General features: G+C 32.6%; 4 protein-coding genes across 6 annotated transcripts in view; 1 reads left to right on the top strand and 3 right to left on the bottom strand.

Moving 5' to 3' along the window:
* The window catches only part of LOC125055775 (ubiquitin carboxyl-terminal hydrolase puf), a 48,635-nt gene extending 39,802 nt beyond the window's left edge, over positions 1–8,833 (bottom strand). For 2 of the 3 annotated variants that reach the window (XM_047658404.1, XM_047658577.1), the window contains exons 1-14: positions 8,618–8,833; positions 8,374–8,470; positions 7,474–8,225; positions 7,071–7,342; positions 6,529–6,747; positions 5,764–5,940; positions 5,344–5,422; positions 5,054–5,126; positions 4,102–4,220; positions 3,768–3,879; positions 2,806–2,959; positions 1,820–1,975; positions 629–756; positions 207–285 (exon numbers count right to left, since the gene is read on the bottom strand). In XM_047658404.1, coding sequence (XP_047514360.1) covers positions 207–285; positions 629–756; positions 1,820–1,975; positions 2,806–2,959; positions 3,768–3,879; positions 4,102–4,220; positions 5,054–5,126; positions 5,344–5,422; positions 5,764–5,940; positions 6,529–6,747; positions 7,071–7,342; positions 7,474–8,225; positions 8,374–8,470; positions 8,618–8,660 — 2,460 coding nt within the window. In that variant the 5' untranslated portion in view covers positions 8,661–8,833. The remainder of the gene's footprint in view (positions 1–206; positions 286–628; positions 757–1,819; positions 1,976–2,805; positions 2,960–3,767; positions 3,880–4,101; positions 4,221–5,053; positions 5,127–5,343; positions 5,423–5,763; positions 5,941–6,528; positions 6,748–7,070; positions 7,343–7,473; positions 8,226–8,373; positions 8,471–8,617) is intronic. The other variant, XM_047658488.1, reaches the window with a different exon arrangement.
* Positions 8,834–9,237: 404 nt separating this feature from the next.
* Positions 9,238–12,848, top strand: LOC125056080 (dol-P-Man:Man(7)GlcNAc(2)-PP-Dol alpha-1,6-mannosyltransferase). Its single transcript, XM_047659050.1, has 8 exons — positions 9,238–9,485; positions 9,560–9,692; positions 9,783–9,956; positions 10,088–10,241; positions 10,399–10,543; positions 10,735–10,961; positions 11,325–11,465; positions 11,542–12,848. Exons 1-8 carry the CDS (start codon positions 9,360–9,362, stop codon positions 12,761–12,763), a joined length of 2,322 nt encoding a protein of 773 aa, XP_047515006.1. The 5' UTR covers positions 9,238–9,359; the 3' UTR covers positions 12,764–12,848.
* A 93-nt stretch (positions 12,849–12,941) lies between these two features.
* LOC125056160 (ecdysteroid-phosphate phosphatase-like) lies at positions 12,942–24,177 on the bottom strand. Its single transcript, XM_047659174.1, has 11 exons — positions 24,097–24,177; positions 23,557–23,726; positions 21,952–22,090; positions 20,971–21,066; positions 20,179–20,349; positions 19,924–19,997; positions 18,445–18,605; positions 17,440–17,606; positions 15,563–15,701; positions 14,634–14,743; positions 12,942–14,548 (listed from the first exon to the last, which is right to left on the bottom strand). Exons 1-11 carry the CDS (start codon positions 24,116–24,118, stop codon positions 14,304–14,306), a joined length of 1,494 nt encoding a protein of 497 aa, XP_047515130.1. The 5' UTR covers positions 24,119–24,177; the 3' UTR covers positions 12,942–14,303.
* On the bottom strand, positions 24,108–25,698 carry LOC125056410 (protein UBASH3A homolog). The gene is made up of 5 exons (XM_047659514.1): positions 25,580–25,698; positions 25,209–25,415; positions 24,857–25,097; positions 24,576–24,771; positions 24,108–24,214 (listed from the first exon to the last, which is right to left on the bottom strand). Exons 2-5 carry the CDS (start codon positions 25,313–25,315, stop codon positions 24,204–24,206), a joined length of 555 nt encoding a protein of 184 aa, XP_047515470.1. The 5' UTR covers positions 25,316–25,415; positions 25,580–25,698; the 3' UTR covers positions 24,108–24,203.
* Between the last annotated feature and the right edge of the window lie 104 nt (positions 25,699–25,802).

Below are 25,802 nucleotides of genomic sequence, written 5' to 3'. Positions count from 1 at the left end.
TAATGTTTAAAGAACTTTATTTCTCATTACAAAAAAAATATTTTTATATACATGAGAAACTCGATCAGCCGTTCCCAACTTTAGTGTATCTTTAGCTCTTCTGATATGTATCTTTAATGCCCTTTTGAATTGGTTAAACTTATATTACGAATTTTAGTAGACATTGAGTTACCGTTCGTTTGAACTGCTACTTAATAATGCCATACCTGATGCATATCCAGGCCGCGTAGTTGTTGAAATGACGAAAACAATTTTGGTAGTAAACGTAGAGAGACAGCAACGGATCTGAAAAAACACAAAAAATATACTTCAACCAAATTGGAAAATCCAAGGCCTTCTTTAAATACGGACAAAACTTCTATAATCTACATACAATAAATATATGTGAGTTGTCGGGCAATAAATTTCACTGACAGTAGGAACGTGCACGTTATCGATACTTAGCTACCTGCGCACTTGGCGTCGATGTGTCATCGTAAGCATCAAATCATAGCTCGTTTCTGCATATTATTTTATAGCGTATACTAAACCTGTGTACTTTCTAAGGAAACAAAAACGTTCTAGAAAGGTGATGGCTAAATATGAATAAAACAGACTACGATGTGCTACGGTAATAAGAATTGCTCACCTATGATTTGCTAGATTGTCGAGGCAGCCTTCTATAAACTTGATCCTAATAAACTTATCAGTGCTGAAGCACAACAGGGCACAAAGGGCCTTCTCAGCCTCCAAAGCGAGCCCTTCGCCAAGTTGTTCCTGGAACAAGTGTAACGTTTACGATCAAATTATATCAATCTACGTTAAATGGTTCACGAATGAAAGTAATATTGTATAGAGTAAGGGCGCCTTCAAATTTAATATATTTGATGAAGGGCATGCGAAGCAATTTTCAAATACAAGTTTTTTGTGCATCGTTATTATTCGCTGGATGAGATCGCTTCTAAGACATAAGGCGACATGACAGACTGTCATGTTAACAAAGCAGAGACAAAAAAAATTTTTTTTAATGGAGGCAAACAGAAATAAAATAACGGGTCTCGCAATAATAATAATATTACCGATGCAGCCGAGGCATATCTCGCGAGACGCGCAACACGAATAAGTATGATTATATGTTATGTATCTTTTTGGTAAAAAAATATAAGAGATGGAAAAAGAGGAGGGGCAGGGGAGTAGAATGAAGAAAAGCTATAACGCGATTTGCATTCATCCTTTAGATTTATTTATTTATTCACACTTTGTTGATTTATAACATAATTTAACATAATTACACGTAAAGGAAATGCAACTGGCGGCCTTATCGCTTTCGAGCGATCTCTTCCAGGCAACCACTGTGAGAAAAGAAAAAAAATGTATTAAGGTAGGCAAGAAGTGCATACATGTATTACATATAGTTGTTAAGAAAAAGAAACTAAACAGGAACAAAAACTTAAAAACACTGCTGTCGGTAGGTTTGAGAATCGTAGTGTAGTACATATTTTCAGTACATTTTTCAGATGACGAAGAAACACTTTTCTTAGTGTTACTATTAAAACGAAAAAGGATTCATTTTGTTAGCCCAGAAGGAGAATTGTCATGGTAAGTATATTTTTATTACATATTATTATATGTTACAATATTTAAAAAAAAGTGAAAAATATACTTATTTTTTTCACTTGCGGATTTGTTTGTGAAATCCTCATTAAATATTGCATATTTCTTCACATGCCTTTTTTTTCAGTTCTATTGCTGTCCTTGTCGGGACGACTCTCAACCTCATCGATAAATTCTTCAAAGTGAATCGTTCATGTTCAGAATTTAGACATTTAAATTAACTTACGATAGCGCCGTCTTGAAGTAAGTCCCATAGAAGCGTATTCCCCGGACGACACACGTCATCCACGCTGAAGGGCAGCGCCCCACCGGAGACTACGCCCCCCATTCCCAGAGCACCCGCTACCAGACCACTCACTTGATACTCTGGCATACACTGAGCCTGTAATTTAGGATATTCATGATATCATTTTATAGATATAAAAAAGCTGACTTTTGAACACCTAACTAAATCGATAAAGCCAATTAAACGTTTAATTCGGTGATTTGAGAAACGTTTATCCGAAAATATGAATAGACTAAATTAGGCTTTGAGTTTGCTGTCATTGTGTCATGCTACTAACAAAGTTCTCCACCGAAAAAGGGACAAATTTGACCAATTTGCCCTCAAATGAGTCAAAAAATGTTTCGTATTCATTATATTACCTACAAAAAGGTAAATCTAAATATTTATTTACTTAAGTGATCTAATACAAAATTAACAAATATTTTAATATTACGAACAATATATATCGAATTAACTTTAGCTAGCATCACTAATTACAGGTTTAGTAAACCTTTTTACAAAAATAAAATGTTATCTTTACTTGTGCGTTTTTTACTGTTTGTGATGAAAAGGGACGCAATTATTAATGTGAGCACCGCACTTAGTAAAATATATACATTCACAGACGAATAAAATGTATGTAAAGACTCAGATGTTCAGACTGGTATTGAAATTGAAAAATTTGCTCGGCCGAAAAGGTTTGTAATCTCTGACATGTCAAAAAATGACAGCTGTCAAAATTGTACGGAATAAAAATCAGAGTATAAGACGAATTATTTTAGAAGTATCGCGTTTGAGTTGGACTTACTTGTGTCCCACGATAGGATTTGTCATAACAATTCCTGTTTTGCTGTTGTTAGCAGTATTACTCATCCCTTACACACATATAAATATAACTGTATGTATGTTAATATTTATTGTATGCAATCCAACAATAATTTAATTACCTGCGCGGCGAGTCTCGCCAATTCCTCCTCACAAGCAGAATCGTCTTCGTCGAGGTCGGGCAAGCGATGGGAATGCGGAGACACGGCAGAAGAGGCACTACCTTCCTCCTCAGAGCGTTTGTAGCTCTCCATCAGACGAAGCTCCATCAGTCTCCTTGGAACAACCGTTTTATTTACACATTTCGTTTACACACTTAGGTTTAGTCAGAGTTTAGATATATTAAAATTAGTCAAGTTCTACAAGAAAATCTATAAAGAAAAATGAATGTTTGTTTGTCTCGCTAAAACTCGAGAATGGCTGGACCGATTTGGCTAATTAGGATCTTGAAATATTTGTGGAAATACGTGAAACATAAATAATAAATAAAGAAAAAAACTAAAAATTATAATTGAACTTTCCAATAAAAACTTTTCCTAGCTGAGAAATATTTGATGTCTTTTTAGGAATAAAAAATTGTAACTTGGTTGTTATATATTTATAGATGCCTTCAAATTTGTGTTTCATAGCTGTAGTATGAGATCCGATATTTTTGGACTGTTTTCAAAATTGTGTATTAAGTATGAGCACCTCAAAATGAGGACTGTCAAAGAGGAGATCAAGACCTGGAGTATGAAATACAGAAAAAAGCTAGAAATGCATCCTAATAAGCTTGCCAGGCAACTAACCATACCGGACCTAATAAATAGGCTTAAAAGGCGACAAATCCTAAGTCTTGATAGACACGGTTGAAAGAGAGGTGCTCCTCTCTTTCAACCGTGTCTCGATGGAGATTTTGTCTGAACGCCTAACAGCTCTCAACCTATCTGCTCATAGTCTAGCTGACTGATTGCAAGATAAAGAATGAATGCAACTTATATAAAGAAAAAAGTTTTGACAAAAATATATGTAGGTGATACGAAGTTTCCCGGCCATCTAGTTATAAATAAATATGATTTATAAAAGTTAAATTTATGTAATTCACCTGGCATCCACAGTGTCACAGATGAGCTGACAATGCGCAGTGTCGCTTCCACTCGACTCTTCTTCTACGTCCGATACAGACTCCGCCAGTTCCGCACCTTTTATCTGCGCAGCTATAAAATATTTGAAGATATAAACAAAATCGTTTACATATTTAGATAAATAATTAAATTCATGAATGAATGAATATTAGTTTTAATCGAAATTAATGCAATAATGGAACATTTTATCTATAATGTAGTTTGGTTTAAATTACGAAATGTATAAACTAAATTTTTATGTTTAATAAATATTTAATTATTAGCATTATAAATGAGGATGGACCATGCACTCACGGAAATGCCGGGTCTTTCCGGGCTTGTGTCGTTTCTTGTAGAGTTTCTTTTTGCGCGGGCGCAGCAGCTCTTCAGCGCCGCTGCTCGCGCTACCACTACTGCCTGCGCGCTTATTGCGTCTGTTATAAAAAAAAACTCATAATCTCCTTATGACGAGTCAAAATAACCCGAACCAAATTTGGAATATTATTAGTGCAACAACAAAAGTTTTCTTCTGGATTAGCAAAAGCGTCTCATTTGTATGTACACATAATGTTTTCTATATTTTTGTGTCTAGACACTGACGATTAAAAAACTCCATTAATTATTAGAAGACTGTTTGTCTAACTCGTAACAAACTATATTAAAAAATTTTGTAGAAACATATTGATTTAGTAAGGAGTTGGTCAGTATAGTTCAATAATTACCAAATTTCATTTAGAAACAAACTATTGTTATAATATATATGTTATATATATATATGTTGAAATATAAACATATATTTCTATTTTTAAATGGTAGACAGATAAAATAAAATAATGTTTATATTTGTTAGGTTGCAAATGGGCGCCGCTCGCGGATACTCACACTGCCAATGGTGAAGGATTGCAAAAACGTTACCCGCCTTTTAAGAATTGGTAAATGATTTGCAAAAGTTCAATATCTATAACATATTATCTATGACACTAATTATGAGGATATTAATATATTTCACCTCACCAAAGAGGATGTGAGGAAATATTTGAAGAGGCGGGAAGACTGACTTTGTTTAACAGTAGCAATTTAGTTTTTTTATTTATTTTTAATGTATTAATTGTCATTTGTTTAATGTTAATTATTTGTCTATTAATTCTGTTTCATGTATTGTTTATCTATGTAATCTGTTTTGGCTCTGTATATTGTCTAAGTGTATTTATTTATAATATGTATGTTAGCTGTAAGATTACTAATAAATAAATATTATATCACTCACTTTTGACATGATTTCAGCGCTGTACATTCTTTCTTGGCAAGCTCTTCGCCTTCCCTAAGCCATTCTTGTTCAGCTAACAAAAAGAGAAATAACATATACACTCAACCAGTGACTCGATATAATAATTGTCCGCCAGTTCTTTAAATTCAAATAATTCTGCTAAATAAAGTAAAAAACTTTTGACCAAGAAATTAATTCAGAACCGTAGAATAATAAGTTTCACTAAGTATAAAATTATTTTATATTATATCTGATTTAAATAGAGTTTCCGTATTTTTAAAAATTATTACCTGTTAACTCCCGTTGGTGTTTGCTTTGTTTTCTCGGAGTGGGACCTGCTTCTTCACCTGAAGTGCTCAATTCTTCACACTAAAAAATCAAAATAAAATTTATACCTATTTTCCATATTCACTCATAAACCTTCATAAAATAATGAAATACACAGCTAATGGTGCGATGGTAAATATATAAATATTCTGTGTATATGTTCGTAATTAAACTCCTAAACGATTTTGATGAAATTTTTGTTTTTTTCGAGAGTCGAGAATGATTCACATTATAACATATTTTTTTGTATGTAAAATTGGTGGCTAGTACTATATGTATTTATATAATATAATATGTCTTGCACAAGCTTTAAGAAAAAAATAATAAGACAATATATTTAATTCTCCTCATCAGAAATAGGCTCTAATAGGAAATATACTCACCGGGTCATCATCAGAATTAGTTTGATCCATGCTGACGCTGGCTTCAGACGAAGAGCGATGTGGCTTACAAGCAGGTGGAGGAAGACGAGCCGGTTCACCCACAGGACTGTTCACAGACACACCGGCACGTCCTCGTGACCACATAGCTCGCATCAATGCTGACGCTAAGTAGAGACTCTGCAACACGAATGATATTTATTTCTTTATTGTATTAATTTTATTTTATTTATTTATAAAAACAACAGATGACCCTAAATTTACACGAGCGAACAATAAGTAATATACTTTACAGACGAAACACAATAAAAACAAACATATGAAATTACATAATAAAAAATACAAGAAATTTACTAACTACTATAGGCACTTACAAATAATACAACTTAACTAACTTAACATACATTATTCTTTTGTTATACGTGATTGGTTATTATCGAGTAAAATATTATCGTCTAAAGCACCCCAGTTCATCCAGGAAATGTACATAAACGATATCGAAATTAAGGAATCATTGAAAAAAAAAGGAATCATTGTAGGGCAGACATGTATCTAACAATAATAAATTATCCTTATGGACAAATATCCTTTTTAGTTTAAACCGAAATAAATGTGTAGCAAGGGAAATTTTACACATACAAAAATATATTTACTAATCCAGTATCTAATTTAAACAAAAGTACAAACCTAAGAATGTAAGATTTATAATACTATCAAGATACAAGCAAACATTATATATGAAACAGACAAATAGAAAGCAATAGTCACCTGTTCTGTGTGCTCTTTTGGAGGCAATGCACATAGTAAGCTGTATAGATGGGCGCAAGGTTTTGGAGATAATGCTCTTATAAATCCAGGTAAAAGATCATAGACTTGACGTCCACAATGTTTGAGTTGAGTCGCCGCCCATACAAGCTCAACATGCTCGGAGGTGATCCGGCCTTCCACGGCTAAGAACTTTAGGATCATGTGAGACTGTTTTATTACCTGAAAACAACGTTTGTTAAGACAAAGAGTAGGAAAAATTTAATCTGAAAGTATACTTATCAGCACTTAGAAGACACAGCAGTGAAGGTATATAATTCTAACTTGTAGTGTCCTAGTACCAACAAACTTAAGTTTTATTTGAGAAATATTTTTCCATAAGAAGACGCAAATAAGTCCCATTCTAGCAGCTGTTATAAATAATTAATATCTATTTTTATTAATAATAAACAGAATAGATCAAAAAGTTTTAAGGCATAATCAAAAAGCATAAAAAATATTATATAATTATTTCTAAGGAAATAATAAATGTACAGTCCTTTTACCTCAACATGTAAATTAGGGCCAAATAGATGTTCAATTATGTCATGGAAGGATAACCAACAAGCAAGCTGCTGTCCAGAAGTCTCAGCGTCAGCAGCAGAGTCTCCAGCGCATAGTTCATTATGAGCTGCAATGTGTGCATTAATCTGAGCAATACCAGCCAGCCTCATAGTCAATGTACTACTGTTAAAGTACTTGAAAGCTAGAGCCAATCCATCCATATCGATTAGTGATGGTGAGTCTAATGGCTCTTTTGCTGCACCCCACATGAAATCTGTAAAATATTATTATTATAGTCATTATAGTTAGGCCCACAATATCTTTTATAATATTAAAGAAAAGTAAAAATCAATCAGGCTGTACTGCAATACAACATAAAGAAAACACTAAAATTTGTCTACTCGCCTGCCATAGACTTGACAGCTGGCAATCGCAGGTCCTTGTCTTCTAAATTACACATATATTTCATTATTCTATTTCTTAATGGCATAAATTGTTGTCCGACAGCTCTAAAGTTTAACCATAGCTTCAAATTCCCAACTGCTGCCACAATTGCATGAGCCATAGACAGTGGTAAAGTTTTTGGTGTGGCATTTTCAAAAACTGCAGTCATTGCAAAAACTCCACCCAGTTTACAGAAGAGATTTACATTTCTTAAGAGATATGGTGGTATTTCTGTATCATGAAGATCACAATAAGAGCTAAGATTTGTTATTTCTTGGGCTGAGAGATCATCCAGTCGACTTAATGCAGAGTGTTTGCAAGCTAAGTACAATGGAAAGTTGTGTAAGAACACTTTTGATATGATATGAAGAAGCTTTTCTCTTTGTTGTAATGACCATGTTTCAGTCTCTATACTAGATGAAGAGTTTTCAGGGTTTGATGATTCTCCTTTGTTTTGGTCAGTGCATTCAGGTGTTGCACTTTCTTCTTTTAAACAATTTTCTTCAGCCTCCTCTTTATCATCACCATCTGCCTTGTTGTTTTCTTCATCATTTGGTTTTTCTTTACTATCGGTGGTTGGTGGGGTGTTGGCAGCAACAACCAATTCATCTTTAAGTACTTTTAATTGATATACAGAGAGGCAAATAATACTTTGAACTACTAAGTAAAACCTCTCAAAGTTTTTTACATCACGATAACAACACATACATTGCCTGAAAAAGAAAATTATTTTATGAAATTGTCTCAATTAAAATACCCTCGCATTTTAAGAAGACTTAACACTGGTCATCAAAAAATAATCAAGAAACTTTGCGTTCTAATACATCAAGTTTTACTTTTAAACAATATATAAAAAAATACCTTTGAGGCCAGGATAGTATGTAATTTAATACTATATCTAGCTCCGTTTGGCTTATTGATGGATATTGGGACACATCATCGGTTAACCGTGTTTCACCTGAAAATACGATAAGTGTTTAAGACAAATAGGAAGGACGGTTCTTACCGGTGTTATTGTTAATAAGCAAGAGCATTTATTCACACAAATAAAAGACTTTTACTCTTAAGAAAATGAACAATCAAATTTCGAAACAAAGTAACTTACAATTTACTAAAAGCTGAGAAAACTCCGAGCAAACATCACACATTCTCAAAGATTTTTAAGAAAAAGAAGCGAAATATTGTTAAAATATTATCGCAAATTTTGTTTTGTTTGAGATATTGATCATTATTGATATTTTCGTATCAGAAAACGAACTCTACTTCTAAAATGTCAAAGAATTCATTCACAATAAATCCACCATTGTTGACCATCTGCTGTCAATTGTCAAGGTTGAGAAAAACTTGAATGAGCGTTTCTATTTAGAATATGTTATGAATTATTATTTAGTACAAAAAAGCATTAAAATATTTATTTTATAATTATTTTCATATAATTCTATGTGGGTCTCGATTGATATCCCTTAACTGAGAAAAAACCGCCCACGCCTACTCAAAAAGAAAGAAGATGTCTAGGGCAACGATACAACAAGAGAGAGGGAGAGTTGCAACGGGATCGAAGTCGTAATAAATTCAAGATAGTAAACCGTAAAAGTGAGCATAATTTTGTTTTAAGGCCAAATTACATTTATAAGATAGATTCTTCGAAGACATCTACATAATGATATCTGAAATGTCACTATCAATAAATCTTAGACAACTGTTAGACAGCTGATTTATGTTTTGACAGTAAAAATCAAGTCCTAGAAATGTGAAAAATAGAAACTGAAAGAATGTGTTTTCGCACATAAAATGATTTTATTTTAAAAAAAGTACTCTGTATTTTGATGTTATTTTAAATAAGTGAAATGGTGCAGCTACTGTGTATCGTGTCTAGCTTACACGTTTTGTTATGTCCATTCACTAAAGTTGAAGAAAGCTTTAATATTCAATCTTTTCATGATATTCTATATAATCGTTTTAACCTATCAGAGGTATTACTAGATTATCTAATTTTGGACTCGTACATAGTTTTAATAAATGGTAATAAAACGTAGATTTCTTCCAGTATGATCACAATGAGTTCCCGGGAGTGGTACCACGTACTTTTTTGGGCCCTCTCTTCATTTCGGCACTGTCTTCACCTGTTGTAGGATTGTTGCATCTGTCTGGTATAAATAAATTTTGGACACAGTATGTGGGTAGGTACATGTTGAACTATTTACGTCAATGCGGTTTGAAACAGTAATAATAAATAGCAGTGTAAAAATAGTTTTTTGTTTTTATTGTAGTGCGCTTAACTTTAGCGCTAGCGGTGATAGCAGCATGGAGTCGTCTCAGGAATACTCTTCAAAAACTTTTTGGAACTACATTTGCCTGGTGGTTCACTATTATCACAGTGTCACAGTACCACTTTATGTTTTATATGAGCCGTCCATTACCTAATATAATGGCCCTACCTCTAGGTTAGTATAATAAATTCAAACTTAATTGTTTTAGAATTCCAAAATAATATGTATATCTTATTTTACTTATTAGTCTACTGAGTTACGTTCACACAACATTTCAAATAAGGTATAATTTTTTTTTATTATAGTTCTCTTAGCATATGATGGCTGGCTGTCGGGAAGACATAAACAGTTTATTATATCAGCGGGTGCAGCCATAATTATTTTTAGATCAGAGCTCGCCATGTTATTTGGCTTGCTTCTCATTCTAGATCTATATTTTAAAAAACTGAATGTAGTAGAGTAAGTATCAGTTGAACTATTAAAGATTATACTCAATTTTTTACATATGGAGTTATTTTATGAATGATAATTTAATCAATACTACATAATATTAATAATATGTATTATTTTTTAATTTTATTTAAAAGTTTAAATTACTTTATTTATATTTTTTCAGCCTTCTAAAAGTGGCAGTGCCTGCGGGAATTTCCTTAGTACTTCTTACTATATGTATAGATTCAGTATTCTGGGGTCGATTTGTATGGCCCGAGGCAGAAGTGTTCTGGTTTAATACCATTTTGAACAAGAGTTCAGACTGGGGAGTATCCTTTTAAAAACCTAACTTACTATTTACATTAAAATTTGAACAAGACATTTTAATGAATTTATTAAATACATTTTCTAGTACTTTAGTGTTCAAAAAAAATAATATGTTAATTATTTTGCTAAAGTTTCTCATGTATTTATTTGCCTCTAACATTTTTTGCATTTGGCAACCTTAATATGTCACCAGACATCACCATTTCTTTGGTACTTTTATTCAGCACTTCCCCGTGGTCTAGGTCCTAGCATTGTGTTGCTACCAATTGGAGCTTATCTGGACAGAAGAGTAGTACCAATTATAGTTACATCATTTGTTTATATATTATTATTATCACTACTTCCACACAAGGAATTGAGATTCATAATTTACGTCTTCCCATTGCTCAATGTATCTTCAGCTATAACATGCTCATATATGTAAGATATTTCTTTTATTTTAAATTTAAGCTCTGCCTAAACAGTGAATTGCTTAAGTTGATTATTGTAAATTAAAAATAAAATTCTGTAAATAGAAAAATAATTGCAATACAATGAAGCAACTACTTCTGTAAAAAATTAAAAGAGAAAATTAGTTTAAAGCTTTTAAGGTCTATTTTTGTAAATTACTTGTGGCACTTTGTGATTATTTACTCTTCTAAAACAAGGAACAATTTCATCATTTTCTATAAATACTTGCTAGTAATGAGACAAGGTCTTAAAGTATATATTTTGTAATGATGAGTAATTAGAGTGTTCCTTTCCTTAAAGGTACTATAACATATACAATTTATTTATTTTCAGATATATTCGACGAAGTAAAGCACCAGTATATGAAATATTATTTTGGATATTAATGGTCATAATAGTTTGCAATGTAATATTTACCTCTACATTGGTTCTTGTAGCTATGACAAATTATCCTGGTGGAGTAGCAATGACAAGGTTTGTGGTTCTTTTGTGTAAATGTGATTTTTATAATTAAAAAAATTAACTTTTATTCATAAAATTTTTGTTGCAGATTCCATAAATTACTCAAAAATGAGCCATATGTACATGTTCATATCAGTAATTTGGCTGCTCAAACTGGTGTTACGAAATTCACACAAATCCATGACCACTGGTATTATAGTAAAAATGAATCATTGAGTACAGAACAATTGCAATATTATACACACCTTATTGTAGAAGCCAAGAGCAAATATTCTCCTAGCATAAAAGCATTTACTCAAACACATACAGTCTTGGACAGTGTGGAGTCATTTTCGCACATTGCGATGAATTATAAAATTATACCGCCAATAAAAATCAAAACAAAGGCAGCACTCTTTATATTAGAAAGAAAAAACTTTAGAGATGACCCTCAGCCATATATTGAGATAAGTAAAAGTGCCTATGATGACTTAATACAAAGTGATACAGGGTCCGAAGAAATACAAATAAATGTAGTGCAGTATGATAATATAAGTGATAACGTCTCAGAAGAACAAGAGAACAATGGTGACGTTTTGGAGCATATAAGTGATAATAATAATTCATTTTATACTGAAAATATATCACAAGAAAGTACAGTAACTTATGTTGACGACGAAGAAACTGAAAGATTTCGTAGAGAAATCGAGGAGTCTATTTTAAAACAGCAAACAACAGACGCAAATGCTGAAAGGGAAATACCCAAGGCGAAGGTACTTAACCGATCGGACCGAAAAAAGAAAGCGATTGAGAAAATAAAGTCAGAAACGAGAAAGGAGGTTGTAGCTTCAGCGAAAGAAAAATTAAAAGAATTAATGAAGCGGCATAAACATGTTGCTAAAGAAATAGCCGAAAATGATATAACTAACAAAGAGGATAAAGAAATGGATGGCCGAGGGGACATCCCAGAGCAGACGGCTGAAGAAAGTGGAATACAGACAATTGTGGAAGGTATGGATGATTCTATTACCGATAATGACGCTGTTTCCACTTCAACAGATGAACCTATCATGAGCACAAATGAGGATAGTATTGCAAATGCCGCAAACGATGATGCTGCAAAGTTAAATGAGTTAAATGATAACAGTATAGCAGACGAAAATATAGACTCTATAGTGGAAGAAGTAATAGCACGTCTTATTGATAGAAAAATTTATGACGACAAAACTAAGCCAGAGGACATTAAGATTGAGGATAGAAAAGTGATACAGAAGATTGTTGAAGAAATTTTATCTGAAAGAACGAATTTCAATTCTGATAATACCCAATAAATCTTATTATGGCTCTGGAACTATTATTGTCTTCAATTAATATAATATAAATTTTAAATGTATGTTTTTGTGTCTATTAAGCGTTGAAAGGTTTTTAAATTTAATTCTTAATTGTTATTCTAGTCCTATCGTTTTAATTTTTGTAAATTTGTTAAATATCCAAGAAATAAAAAACGAATTAAAAATATATTTTATTACACAAAGAATAAATCTTCTTGCTATAAACCTTACACTTATAATTAAGATCTTTTCAGTACATTGATACAATATATACTTAATGTCCCATAACCCCTAGATGGGGCAGAGGGCGTCCACAATGCAATACATAGTTGAACATAAAATAATGGTTAAAAATATAACTTAATTAACATAAAAAATAGCTTTCATCAAGAAAGGAATAAGTCCCCCATGAGGGAAAGGACACATTTTTAGTGTTTCAAGCACAATTTTTTTTAAATTCACTAAGAGATCCATCCGTAGCTTCCTACTCAAAAGTTCCATGTTATGCTGACAATATTGAATCCCGGACCATATAGTTGTATGTATGTCAAAACCCAAGTCCTGAACCATCTATATCAAGAGGTTACTATGATCTCACAAAACTTTATCACAAATGCTGAAAAGTGACTAAAGAATTTCTATATTCAGGGACTATTTTCAAACTTCATACAACAATAAAACTATGGTCATTTCTATTTTCAGTTGACCTCGTAAAATCTATACTTATCTGTTTGAAAGTCCATATAATTTAATACTATAATAGTAAATGATTCAAATTGACATACGATTTTAACTAATTTTATAGCCTCATCAGCCATACACAAATCCTGGCTTATAATACTTAACAAGGAATCAGGGAGATGTGAATTTCTTCAACCTTCTATTTTTATATTTAAGTATTTACACTCAGAAAATACTATTTGTACTAAAACATAAACCGGGACATAAGAAAACTCCATGTCCCTAAGAATATAAAAATGCCACAAATTATGTGGATGTAATAACATAAAATTTAACATATGTTAAATAAGGTAATAATAACTATTGTTGAATAAGGGGCCGTTCAAATATTACGTAAGCAGATTTACTGCAATCTATTTCCCCCTCCTCTTGTCAGAAAAAGTAAGCAAAGCTCTCAATTACGTATTATTTTTTTGTAGGAATCCTCTAAAATGCATTTCGAAGACAATGTGTGGGTAATGTGTGTAAAAAAGTAAATAATTACTGTTGAAGTAATCACCAAATAAGAAAATCAAAGGAATACCCTATAGTGCTTACGTAATACTTGAACGGCCCCTAAGACAATCTGACTACCAATATTTATTTTAAGTCAGCAGTTAACTATGTCTCAGTTCCTGGTTCAAAGAAATTTGCGCAATTTTTCCTGCAAAAAGCAGTTTGCTAAAACTTCCCCTTGTAAAAGATTAACTATTTCTAACAAAAAACCAACTAAAAAATGTAAGTTGTAGCAATTACCTAACTAATCCAAATCAAGCATACAATCACAATTTTTCTGGGAGTTCTGGCTCTGGTCTGGAATTTATACATCAAGATGCATTTTCCAATTAAATCTGGCTGAGCTGGAGTTGATGGACGGAGGGCAGGGAGGAGAAACTACCTCCCAAGGGTTGTCTCGTACGGCCCCAACCGCACAGTATGGTACTCTTAATAGATTCTGACTGATCTGGTAGTTGGGTTCGTCAGTTTTGCCTTCCGCCAATCTTTTAAATGCCAACACCATCATGTCTAGTGTTGCCGCGTGTCCGACGAACATAATGTTGCCACCTGAAAATTTAGATATATTTATTTCCATGAAGTTACTGAATGGTATTGATGTGATGGCAATCTAGTAATCATGTAATCAACCTACCTTCAGCCTGAGATTCTTTCCAAGCCGATTGCATAACCAATTCATTTCGTTTAAAGAAATCATCCAAGGTCTCTGGGGTTTTAGGGTCTAAGTCAATATAGGGTTTGTAACTGAAAAAGAAAACAAATAAAAATACATTTCCGAGCCAAGGCTGTACACATTGTAAAGGCTTTCGTAGTTTAAGCGTGGCGATTACCATCGTAATTACGCCCCGATATTATAGCCAGAAGCAGGAACTCTTTTCAGCATTATAAGCATAGCATAACATTCATTTAGCATAACTTATTTTATATTCTTTGTTTTAAGCGGGTTGTTAACAAATAGTGTAGGTACCTACATTATTTAAAACTGACTCAGGAACTATACAATACAATAATGTACTGTTGGTTCCAGGGTACCTCTTCATTAATCGTAAATATAGGCATAGACATAACATTTATTACTAACAAAAACACACACACATAAACACACAAAATAACAATAATCAAAGAAAAAAATTAAATAAAAAATATATTGTTTTTCCCTTTTCCCATTCGGTTCGTTTTAAGTGTGTAATGTGTGTGTGCTGTGGCTGTAATTGGCCCTGGCTCAACATTATGCTGAGGAGCAGAATGTTCCACAGCGCTGGTCATTCTGCCAGGGACCACAGCAGCTAGTTTGCGCCTCAGTCGCAAAAAAAGAAATAAAAGAAATGTAATATTTACAGAATTAATAGGAATGTAATAGTAGAAGAAAAAAAAAATATTAGTAAAAGTTAACAGTGTAATGAAGTCTTGAGTAAAGGTGTATAGTAAATAATATTAAATTAAAAGTAATCCATAAGTAAAAATTTTTGAACTATAAAAATACTGGAACTACAAATGAATAGTTATAATTTTCATCAATCTTCAATCAGACTTATATGAAGGGAAGTTGAAAAAGAATCATACTTGACGTCAACATTAATTCCGGCATCGTGAAGTTCCTGAGGCGTCATGAAGGTTGGCATTCCTTTAGTCAGATACCACATCTTATATTCAAATAATCCTGGTTCAACACGAATCTTTACAGATGGATCTGCCTGTAGACCTGGAAATTAGTAAATAAATTGATTTAAAACAAAATTTTACCTTCGGAAAACCACATATTTCTAGTAATTTTTTAACATGTTTCAAACAAAAAAAATAGTACAAATAATACTCATTGATTGATTAATTTGACGACTCATTGGTCTAGTGGTTAGTACCCCTGACTGCGAATCCATGGGTCCCGGGTTCGATCCCCGGCTGAGGCGAACATCGATGTGATGAGCATTTGGTGTTGTTCTTAGGTCTTGGGTGTTTAAATATGTATTTATATGTATATCTATCTATAATATGTATGTATATCCGTTGCCTAGTACCCATAACACAAGCTTCACCAGCTTAGCATGGGACTAGGTCAATTCGTGTGAATTGTCTTTAAAAAAAAAAAAAACTTTATAAGAATGTGTATTCTGATTCAATTTATTGTTTCATTCATACCAAAAGAATTGTGCAAGATTTTCAAATTAAACACTCTCCACTAATATATTTGATTCGGCCGAATTTTAAATACTTTACAAACGAAAAGTTAGATACATATATGCATCGTGTAATTAGTTTTTACCGGAAACAAAAACCAGTATAATTAACGGCTTCGTAAAATTTTATCGGTAAAACATTAAAAGTCACCTTGGCTTATCAATTTAAAATAAATAGCTTATTACTTTCTATGAAATCCTAATCCTAATAAGAACATAATGGGTTTAGGACTACACACCCAACTGTGTCTGACATGAGTCTTTGCCATATTTTATAAGTCAAAAATGGGCAAAAGGCTTATGCAACGGTCTCCGTTCAAAGTGGCATCCGCTTTAATACAATCGAACAAGTAATAGAACAAAACAAAAATACTTCCTGAGAATAACATATCCATATCTCGTACATACACCCTTACTTTCACATCATCACACAACATATCCGAATTACGTACTTAGTTAATGTATTAAAGAATGTTTATTGATTTTTTCCTTTTGTAATAATTGTTTGAATCTTTTTCTATATAATATTTTATATATTTTTTTGGTATATATACCTAGCTGACCCAGCAAACGTTATTTTGGCATGTATATTATTTCTAGGAATCATTTCTTTAGTTCAATAAAAATAACTATCACCTATAATAAAAAAATATGGGTTGATCGTAGAGGGGTGAAAATTAGGGGTTGTATGTATATTTGTATGCTGTATCATAAAAAAATATAAAAAAATTTTTTTTGCGGTGGACATCCCTTATCACTTAGGGATTTGAAAGATAGAAGCCGATTCTCAGACTCACTGAATATGCATAAAAAATTTCGTAAGAATCGGTCGAGCCGTTTCGGAGAAGTATGGAAACGAACATTGTGACACGAGAATTTTATATAATATTAGAAGAAGATATATATAGGATAGCTGTATTAAGAAATAAATAAGATAAGTAACGATCCAGATCCACCTCACCAAAGAACATATGAGAAAATATTTGAAGAGGCGGGAAGAGTCTAATTTTGTATAGGTTATATTTAGTATTATTTATTGTTTTAAATATTAAATTTCAGTTTTCTGTATATGGTTTTTATATAGTTTTTTCAGTCTATTGGTGCGCTTATTTGTTTTATTTTTCGTATATAATATTGTTTATCTATGTAATCTGTTTTGGCTTTCTGTACTGTCTTAGTGTTTGTTTTGTAATATTATGTATGTTAGCTGTAAGATTACTTATAATTAAATAAATAAATAAGATTATAATAGAACATTGCACTGACCCAGCAGGAAGCTATGGGCTGATTCAATGGAACGTAGCGCAGCGGATGCGTACACGTGTTTGACTGTGACGCCATTCAGACGCATGCCTTCACCCACCAGCTGAGCTTGCAGGTGTCCAACCCGAGTCAACGGAGTGTCCAGCGCATACGAGTCTTTCCCCCCTTTCCTATTATAATAAAATAAATTTAATAATATCCATATTTCGGATACTTATAGATGTCCGCGATGTCTTATTATTTAGACGTTATCTTAAAGTAAGACTCATTACTCATACTCATCACAGTTTTGTAGTTAGTAATTTGTATTGTCTAGTGTTGGCCTAGTGGCTTCAGCGTGCGACTCTCATACCTGAGGTCGTAGGTTCGATCCCCGGCTGAGCACCAATGGACTTTCTTTCTATGTGCGCATTTAAAATTTGCTCGAACGGTGAAGGAAAACTTCGCGAGGAAACCGACATGTCTTAGACCCAAAAAGTCGACGGCGTGTGACACTGGAGGCTGATCACTACTTGCCTATTAGAATTAAAAATGATCATGAAACAGATTCAGAAATCTGAGGCCAAGACTTAGCTAGTTGTAGCGCAACTGATTTTTTTTGTTAAATTTGTATTATCTATAAAGACATGTCTTACGAGCTTCTGAACCAGTTTCTTAACAACATATTATATTATTTTAACAATTTCAAGTTTGTTTAGTCACGAGTGTATATCGATACACAACATACATATCAGATACTTTATTGTTAATTCTTTGCTATAGTTACAGAATTTTCCATTTTACGAAATAGACTTAATTAAATGTAAAACTATTACGTCTTTCATTAAATATACATGACAAATGTTATTATGAATATGTACTTATTGTTAAATTCAACCTTTTAAAGTTATGAAAACACCTGTTGCAATGAAAACACAAAAAACAATTTAAAGTGAGTTCTTAGTCATTTTGAAGTTAGTCACTAACTGCTAATTGTTAAAAACTTCCAGCAAATTACTGATAACATACCTTTCGCCCAACTTTATCGGCATGTTAAGGTCTTTTCTGACGTAAGTCCCATTATCATCGAAGCAGTAAGGCACCCAAGCGCCGTAAGTCAAGTCGACCCTTTCGCCGTGACGCATCCCTAACATCCACCGACGTTCCTTTCCATCTTTCGCTTTTGCCTCCTTAAAAATAGTCATTGATTAAAATTCCACAATGTTTTGAGAAATATGTGCAACGTTTTTTTTATGAGAAAGTTAAGTAAAAAATCATTTAATCATATAGGTAACATAATGTACACTTATGACTCGTCAGTAAAGAAATACATATTAATGCTTCTAATTTTACATTTACTGCCAGTTCTCAAATCAAGGGCGTAGAACGGGAGAGAAGAACTGGCAATAAACTCTGCGCCACTCTTTTTAATCGCCATTTTTTTTGTTTTACAAAATGTTTGTAAAGAGCTGCAACCATTACACCATGTCCCATGTGACATTTTAAGTAATTAATAATAATAACATAAATTAAAAACAAAGATTTGTCCTCTATCAGCAGGCGGCATGGTGAAATAGGAGCACGCACTTACATTCTCGTGGGAACAACACCCAAACACATAGTCGAAATAACCAACATCACCGCATACACGAATTCAAGTACGACCAGTTACCACAAGCAGCACCCGTTCACGATCATGACGCATGGCCAGCCATCGGGGGCTCGCCATATTTTAGAGAGAGAGACAACCCGACGCATGAAGCAAAGGAGCAGGCGGGCCCACTATGCATAAAGTGAACGGGTGTGTTGCCGACCTTTTAGGCAATTGTACGCTCTTTTCTTAAAGGCCCCTAAGTTTTATCGGTTTTATAGGGACGATACTATTTTGAATTCATATAGATATAGGCTTGTTAAATTTTCTATTAATTGTTTGCAACTTTGAGCAAAATTAGACCGACATTTTGGGACAAGTTATTTCTCATCTTGACTCACTAATACAGCTAGCTTTCTTTGTTTAATCGAACGCGGTAATCTCAGCTAATACTTATTCGAATCGAAATATTCTTTTTTTTATAGTCCACTTACTTAGGAGGAACTTTATCATCACGCTATCATTTAAAATACATTATAATATATCTATAAAATATAACGACAAGTTACAGAATATTCAAAATATGTTGTAAATTACTCTAAGTGAGATGAAATGTTATATTAAATAAGAAAAGTTAAAGTCTTTGACTGTTCAGAGACTAGGGCATGTGAACACGCAAAGTTTCATAGTTTTTATTGAATCACGAACTGTTTGTCACGATTCCTGAGAAAGCTTTTAACGCCTTAAACTAGTTTTGTATTTAGATTCCGAATGTGTAATTTAATTTACATATTTTTATAAATATACTACAAATAGACATGTTTTAACTATCAAGTGGAGTTGATGTGTTAAAGTCTAAACAAATAAGTCTATAATCGAAGATAAAAGATGTTAAATTACGTGAAATATTTCCTTACCTTACAGTCCCCCATTGACGCAGTGTCGCCGTTACCACATGCCTTTTCCGATTTTAAATCGAGTCCCCTATCTCCTAAAAATACACAAAAGCATTCAATAGCAATAGGGTGCGTCACTGAACAAAGCAATGGCGGAACCATCCCTTCAAATACAAAACATTAACTTAAGGAGTTATTTCAAACACATGTTTGACCATTTGAATGTATTTGATTGGTCAATTCCTACTCATAGCCAATCCGATGCGATAAACATACCTATAACATTCAAAATTCCTGGCTCAGCCTTGTCGAAGGTTACAGCTTTCCAGTATTTCTCCCAATCTTTGTAGGTATCTTCAGACTTTTCCTGGGCGAGATTGGAGGCATCTTCGTGAGGATAGCTGGCCATATCTGCATCAGTTTCAGACTCCGACTTCGATTCTGCACCTGTAAACTAGTTTTTATTATGGCAGCCTATGCGACCCTCCCACGCGGGCACCGCAGGTATAATAAACAAACGACTCGTGTCGCGTCACTCTCTCACATCCGTCTCTTTTACTCCCATTAATTTATAGCTAGTAATTACATAGAGAATAGAAAAAGTTCTAGCGTCATTTTCATAATAAAATTTGAAAAAAATACTCACGAGAATAACCGCACCTTTGTAGACAGCAATCTTTATCTAAAGTTACAGTTACGCTCACTAGATTTACAATAATTAAGACAACTATTTTCGAATATAAAGACACCGCCGACATCTTTGTGCTCATGGGCTTGAATTTACTACCACAAAAACTTAGATCGACACGATTATCACTCTACGCAAGTAATCGTTTTGTTAAAACGATGTTTTCTACTTAAATTTCTATTGATTCTATGAAAGAATATTAATTATATAAGCACCAAATCACTGCACTACGTCACACATTGAATAACAAATCTGAATTCGTTAACGAACGGTTAATAACTAATTAATAAACTTTAAATCTACGCCGGAAATTTGATTGACAGTTTCAATATTTTCTTAGTGATTATTTTATGTATTCACAATGATGCGTGTTTACTTACCTAAATTATTCCCCAATGTGATCGCGCGGTGCAGCGTCCACGCGTCCGACTCGGCCGTGCGTTGCGTATATACAGCCGGTAAGTAGCCGCTTACGCCTGAATCATATGGTTTTTGGTTGTTTACTTATTAATACAAATAGCATCTAAATAATTACATAAGATCAATAATACAATATGAAATTTCGTTGAAATTTCGATGAATTTTTATTAGGTTCAACTTGTATAAGATTTTGGGCATTCATAACAGTGAGTCTGAATCAACAGTTCAAGGTCGACCGTGAAATCATTTCGAAGATAAGATATATTTTATCATTATAACAATGTACGTATTGCCGAGATAGTTTAATGATAAAAATTGTCGTTAGTTTTAGTTAAAATTTAAACTATACAAACATTTATTTATTTCCTTATTTTATATTCTTACAGAACGTATTACTAATGCGATAGAAAACTTATTATTATAAAAATTAAACTAAGAACATAATACTATATGTATAAACAAAACACGAAAACATTATACCTAAACCTTTTTATAACAAATTATGAATAGTGACATCCTTTTGAATTCAGCCAGTGATTATGATTATAATTTTAAACATTTAAAGTACCTATCTACGCCAAAATTAATTTGTATTTTATAAGATTTTTTAATTTTTTTGTCTATGCATGTATTTAGTACATAACTTAGCATAGTTTTCGCATTTAAAAATAAATACCCTACATACGTGTTTACATACAAAATTTTTGAACAATATTAAGAATAATTTTCAACAATCATATGATCACTCATCAGTACAAAACACTTTTTAAATTACTCACATGAATTCTATTCTAAAAGTGAAAAAGGTTTTAATGGTTTCTGCGTAATTATTACAAAAAAAACTAACCAAGTAGCCGACTTCGCGCAAAAAACATATCTGTCCGATTACCGATAGGCGTAAGTTGAAGCGATATAAATACGGCATAGATAAAAAATATTACCTGTGAGCCAAGACGTGCCATGAACCCAGCCGTCCGGACTGCTGTCAAATTGTTTTTCCTCAATATAAATATAATCTCCAATTACTAGTTCCAATTCATCATTTGCTACTGGAATGTAACTTTGCGTCACTTTATGGACCTAGTAAAGAATAATAATAAGGCTTTATACATCCTAATCTTTGACAAACATTTAACAAAAATTTATTTAAATAAAAATTTTACTACTTTAAGATGCGGCCCCTGTCCGGGAGAAGGCCTGCAACATTTTCCACCCTATTTTATTTTGTGCCATCGTCATCCAATTTTTTTCAGCTACCCTTTCGATCTCGTCGGCCCATCGCTCAATACGTCTGCACTTATTCCTTTTCCTTTTGGACCAGTACATTCAGAAACTGTTTAAACCATTTGTCATCTGTATAACGTGCCCTGCTCATCTCCATTTAAGTTGTAGGTGCTCAGCAGAAATTATTTTTGTTTTTCTGCGAGAGCAATATTATGTACTAAACAAGAAAATAGTAAATAATATTGCTCTCGTAATCCGATATCATTTTACGCTTCGCCGTGCATTGTGTCATGTGGCCAACTCGCCTTTGTGAATGTCCTAACATTACAAACCGTTAATACCTTTTTAGCTGATTTGATGTTAAGTGATACTGCTGAGGTCTCGCAAATGCGTTGCCGGCCTTTTAGTTAGTGGAAACCAAATCCTATTTAATTGCATTAGCAAGTACATACTTCAACATGAAACATGAAAACATTAGTATTTTATCTTGTTTCATACCTATTTAAAAAAATCCTTTCTTCAATAATGACTAAGAAAAAGGATGAAATAAGAGAACATGGAGGATGGGGTTCTCTTATTATTCTTTCTTCTTCAATACTGAAGAAAGGATTTTTTCTTTCAGTTTAACACTGAAGAAAGGATTTTTTCTTTCAGTTTAACACTGAATCATTCCAAACTGTACACAATCTAAAGAATTTTTGTTTAGCTGAATAGAAAAAATATAATAGGTAGTGTTATACTGTATACAGTCCATTTATTAGGGAAGCACTATATAACATCACAGAATTAAGCCAGGTCAAGCCGCAGGCCACTGCTTCTTTGACATTAAAATAAAAATTAGATCATTGAAAACTCACAAGCTTGTGAGCAGGCCATTGAGGAATAAAAGTGTCCTACGCGTCGTGTACAACAAATAGACGCGGTTCAGTTTTCACTAGTCAGCGATATTCGATAGCGATTATGTGACAATAATCCAGAATTTGAGAAACTGAAATAAAGTTGCTAACAAAATATTCTTAGGATGTTGTGTGTTTTATATTTATAACAACAGATGGTCAACCAAAGAAGTAATGAGTCAATTTTGTAACAAAATATAATTAAGTATATGTGCGTCAGTAACAGGCTCACACTATTAGACGAATATTGTATTTCATTTATTCAGCCTTAATAATTATAATCACTTGAAAAGACTACGTCAAAGTCTAGGCAGTAATCAGATACGTTATAAGGCACCGCAAATGTTTACAATGGTGTTTCAATCAACAGTTGGAATCCTAACATCAACTTTAAAACTAGACTTTTCCTTAAATGGCATGACTTACCAGGTGATTAGCAAAACGAGGGTCCCGGGAGTACAATCTTAGTTCCCAACTGCTAAGTGCCTCAGGTCTTAATTCCTCAACAAGTTTTTTCAATGCATCATACGCTGAGGCCTCAAAGTGGTATGCTAGTGTTATGTGTAAGGATTTTACATGGGCCTCAAGATTTGTAGCTAAAACACACATTTTAAAACTTATTCCACATCTATTTATATGCTAAATGACAAATCACCATCCACCTAAATCTATTAAATTTAAAATTCATTGAATTTTCAATAATATACAACTATTGGTTAATTTATTAGGTTCTTTGTACATAAGCTGAAATAATATCATTACATCGAGCAAGGTCTACTAAAGCATAGCAAAATGCCAATTATCTTAAAAATGTTTATAAAGCAAGAAAAATTGGTTTAAAAATTCTAAAGCATTATTTACCTGAAAATATGATCCAAATAGCATGAATAAAACTACTTTTTGATTACTCATAAAAAGCACACTAAACTACTATACATGCAACCTTACTATGCACATAGTTCTTACATATGTCTTTCTCTTGAGCCATAGTACACCATGGAAAACAAGCACCCAGCGCATCCAAATGTTCATATGTATCCACTTTAACACCCACTGTATAAATATATACTGTGTTAGGAATTAGCTGCTTTTTAAAATGAAAAAGAATTGTTAAAAATCAATAATTATATATAAATCATTAATTAAAGTATTGTTAAATAGTAAGGTACAAAAAGTATTCTTCAAAAAATTTGCATAATTTAATGTATCTTATTAATAACAGATAACAATGTAACCACAAATGTTAATACAGGTGCATTTTTGTACGCATATTATTTTATCTTTTTTGTTTAAATATATTTTAGTTTAATGACCTTAACATTAGTTCTAGTGATATAATATGAAATTGTGATATGTTAATAAATTAAAATTTATGTCTCATTTATATTAAAATAATGAAAAATCTATTTGTAAAAGAATCTTAGTTGATTCCAATTAGAACTCACATATAGAAGAAACTTCCTTCACAAACTGTACAGCAATTTTTTTTAAAAACTCTGCATGTTCATCAGATAAAAACAGACCCATGAAGTTTTGAGATACATATGGTTCCAGTTTGAGCTGGCTCATTGGAGGATCACCAACCATTTCAACCACTTCCTTAACTGCTTTTGCCAATTGGAGAGATGCTTCATCTGCAGCCTACATTTTTAAAATATATAATATTTTTTAGAAGTTTATGTGACTCAGGAACAATATATTTATATATATTCAATTAATTTACTACCTTAAAAAATGAGACAAGCGTTATGTGTGGAGGAAAGTTGTGGGCTCTATTCCAACTAGAAACAGCTTTAGATTTTTCCCAAAATTCTCTTAACTGGGTAAGCAATGGTCCAGTAGGGCTGGCATAAAATATATATTCCCTTGGTTGTTCAACATCTATAAATGTATCATTAACATGAGTGAGAAGCCAATCTGATGCTAGTTGCACACTGCGATTCCCTGTAGCAGCTAATGCTTTCAATCTGCAAGAAACAATTAATATTTAATAGTTAAATATGAATGAATACACAGAATATTGATTGTGTGAGTTGTTGTTCAGCAAATCAGTATTATAGACACTTAATTGTTCTTACACTCTATTCTTCGGAAATCCCATTTGTAAAAGTATTTGTAACGGTGTGGAATCTTGTTTAGATGTCTTGCTAGATGTGGAAAATTTTCTTGGTGGAAGGTTAGTCATTTTTAATTAATTTTCTAATGGTAGAAGACCTTCTGCCTCCCTTATATCAATACAAGCTCATACGTCAATCAATTGTATCATGCCTATCGACTTTATTTATCTGAAACATAAATAATACTTGTTTTGTCACAGTGGAAAATTAAATAATAATCAAAAAGTAACTGTTTTATACAAATTATGGTTCACTTGAATGTCAATTTACTAACAATATTAGACCTGCATTGTCCACAAATTTTAATTAAAATTAAAATCATACAGAAACACCTTTTAGAAACTTCTTAATATCCTATTTTATTTTATAGCAACTTCATTACACCAAAATTTTAAAATTAGTAAAATCAAAAATGTCCATTGTTTTGATTTCGCTAATTATTTTGATGAAACTTTACCTCTACTTAATCTGTGAATCAATCTTATTTTGCATTTGTCACTAATATTATCAATGTTAATTTCTTAGGGCTGTGGCTAGTGTCATATAAATTACAAG

This window comes from Pieris napi, chromosome 1, assembly GCF_905475465.1.
Source record: "Pieris napi chromosome 1, ilPieNapi1.2, whole genome shotgun sequence".
In the NCBI taxonomy this organism is placed as follows: Eukaryota; Metazoa; Arthropoda; class Insecta; order Lepidoptera; family Pieridae; genus Pieris; species Pieris napi.
The sequence above is the reverse complement of the archived record's forward strand: the minus strand, read 5'-3'. Positions and strand labels throughout refer to the sequence as shown.

What these genes read in the sequence shown, in the direction of transcription:
- LOC125056160 (XM_047659174.1), bottom strand. Translation starts at nt 24,118, where the DNA reads ATGGCTCAAGAGAAAGACATAT. An exon ending in AGGAATTTTGAATGTTATAG is followed by an intron (nt 19,998 to 20,178) that starts GTATGTTTATCG and finishes GTGTATTTTTAG; the next exon opens with GAGATAGGGGACTCGATTTA. An exon ending in AGCCCATAGCTTCCTGCTGG is followed by an intron (nt 15,702 to 17,439) that starts GTCAGTGCAATG and finishes ACTAATTTCCAG; the next exon opens with GTCTACAGGCAGATCCATCT.
- LOC125056080 (XM_047659050.1), top strand. Translation starts at nt 9,360, where the DNA reads ATGGTGCAGCTACTGTGTATCGTGTCTAGCTTACACGTTTTGTTATGT. An exon ending in ATTTTGGACACAGTATGTGG is followed by an intron (nt 9,693 to 9,782) that starts GTAGGTACATGT and finishes TTTTTATTGTAG; the next exon opens with TGCGCTTAACTTTAGCGCTA. An exon ending in GCTATAACATGCTCATATAT is followed by an intron (nt 10,962 to 11,324) that starts GTAAGATATTTC and finishes ATTTATTTTCAG; the next exon opens with ATATATTCGACGAAGTAAAG.
- LOC125056410 (XM_047659514.1), bottom strand. Translation starts at nt 25,315, where the DNA reads ATGACTAACCTTCCACCAAGAAAATTTTCCACATCTAGCAAGACATCT. An exon ending in GGATTTCCGAAGAATAGAGT is followed by an intron (nt 25,098 to 25,208) that starts GTAAGAACAATT and finishes TGTTTCTTGCAG; the next exon opens with ATTGAAAGCATTAGCTGCTA. An exon ending in CGCTTGTCTCATTTTTTAAG is followed by an intron (nt 24,772 to 24,856) that starts GTAGTAAATTAA and finishes TTAAAAATGTAG; the next exon opens with GCTGCAGATGAAGCATCTCT.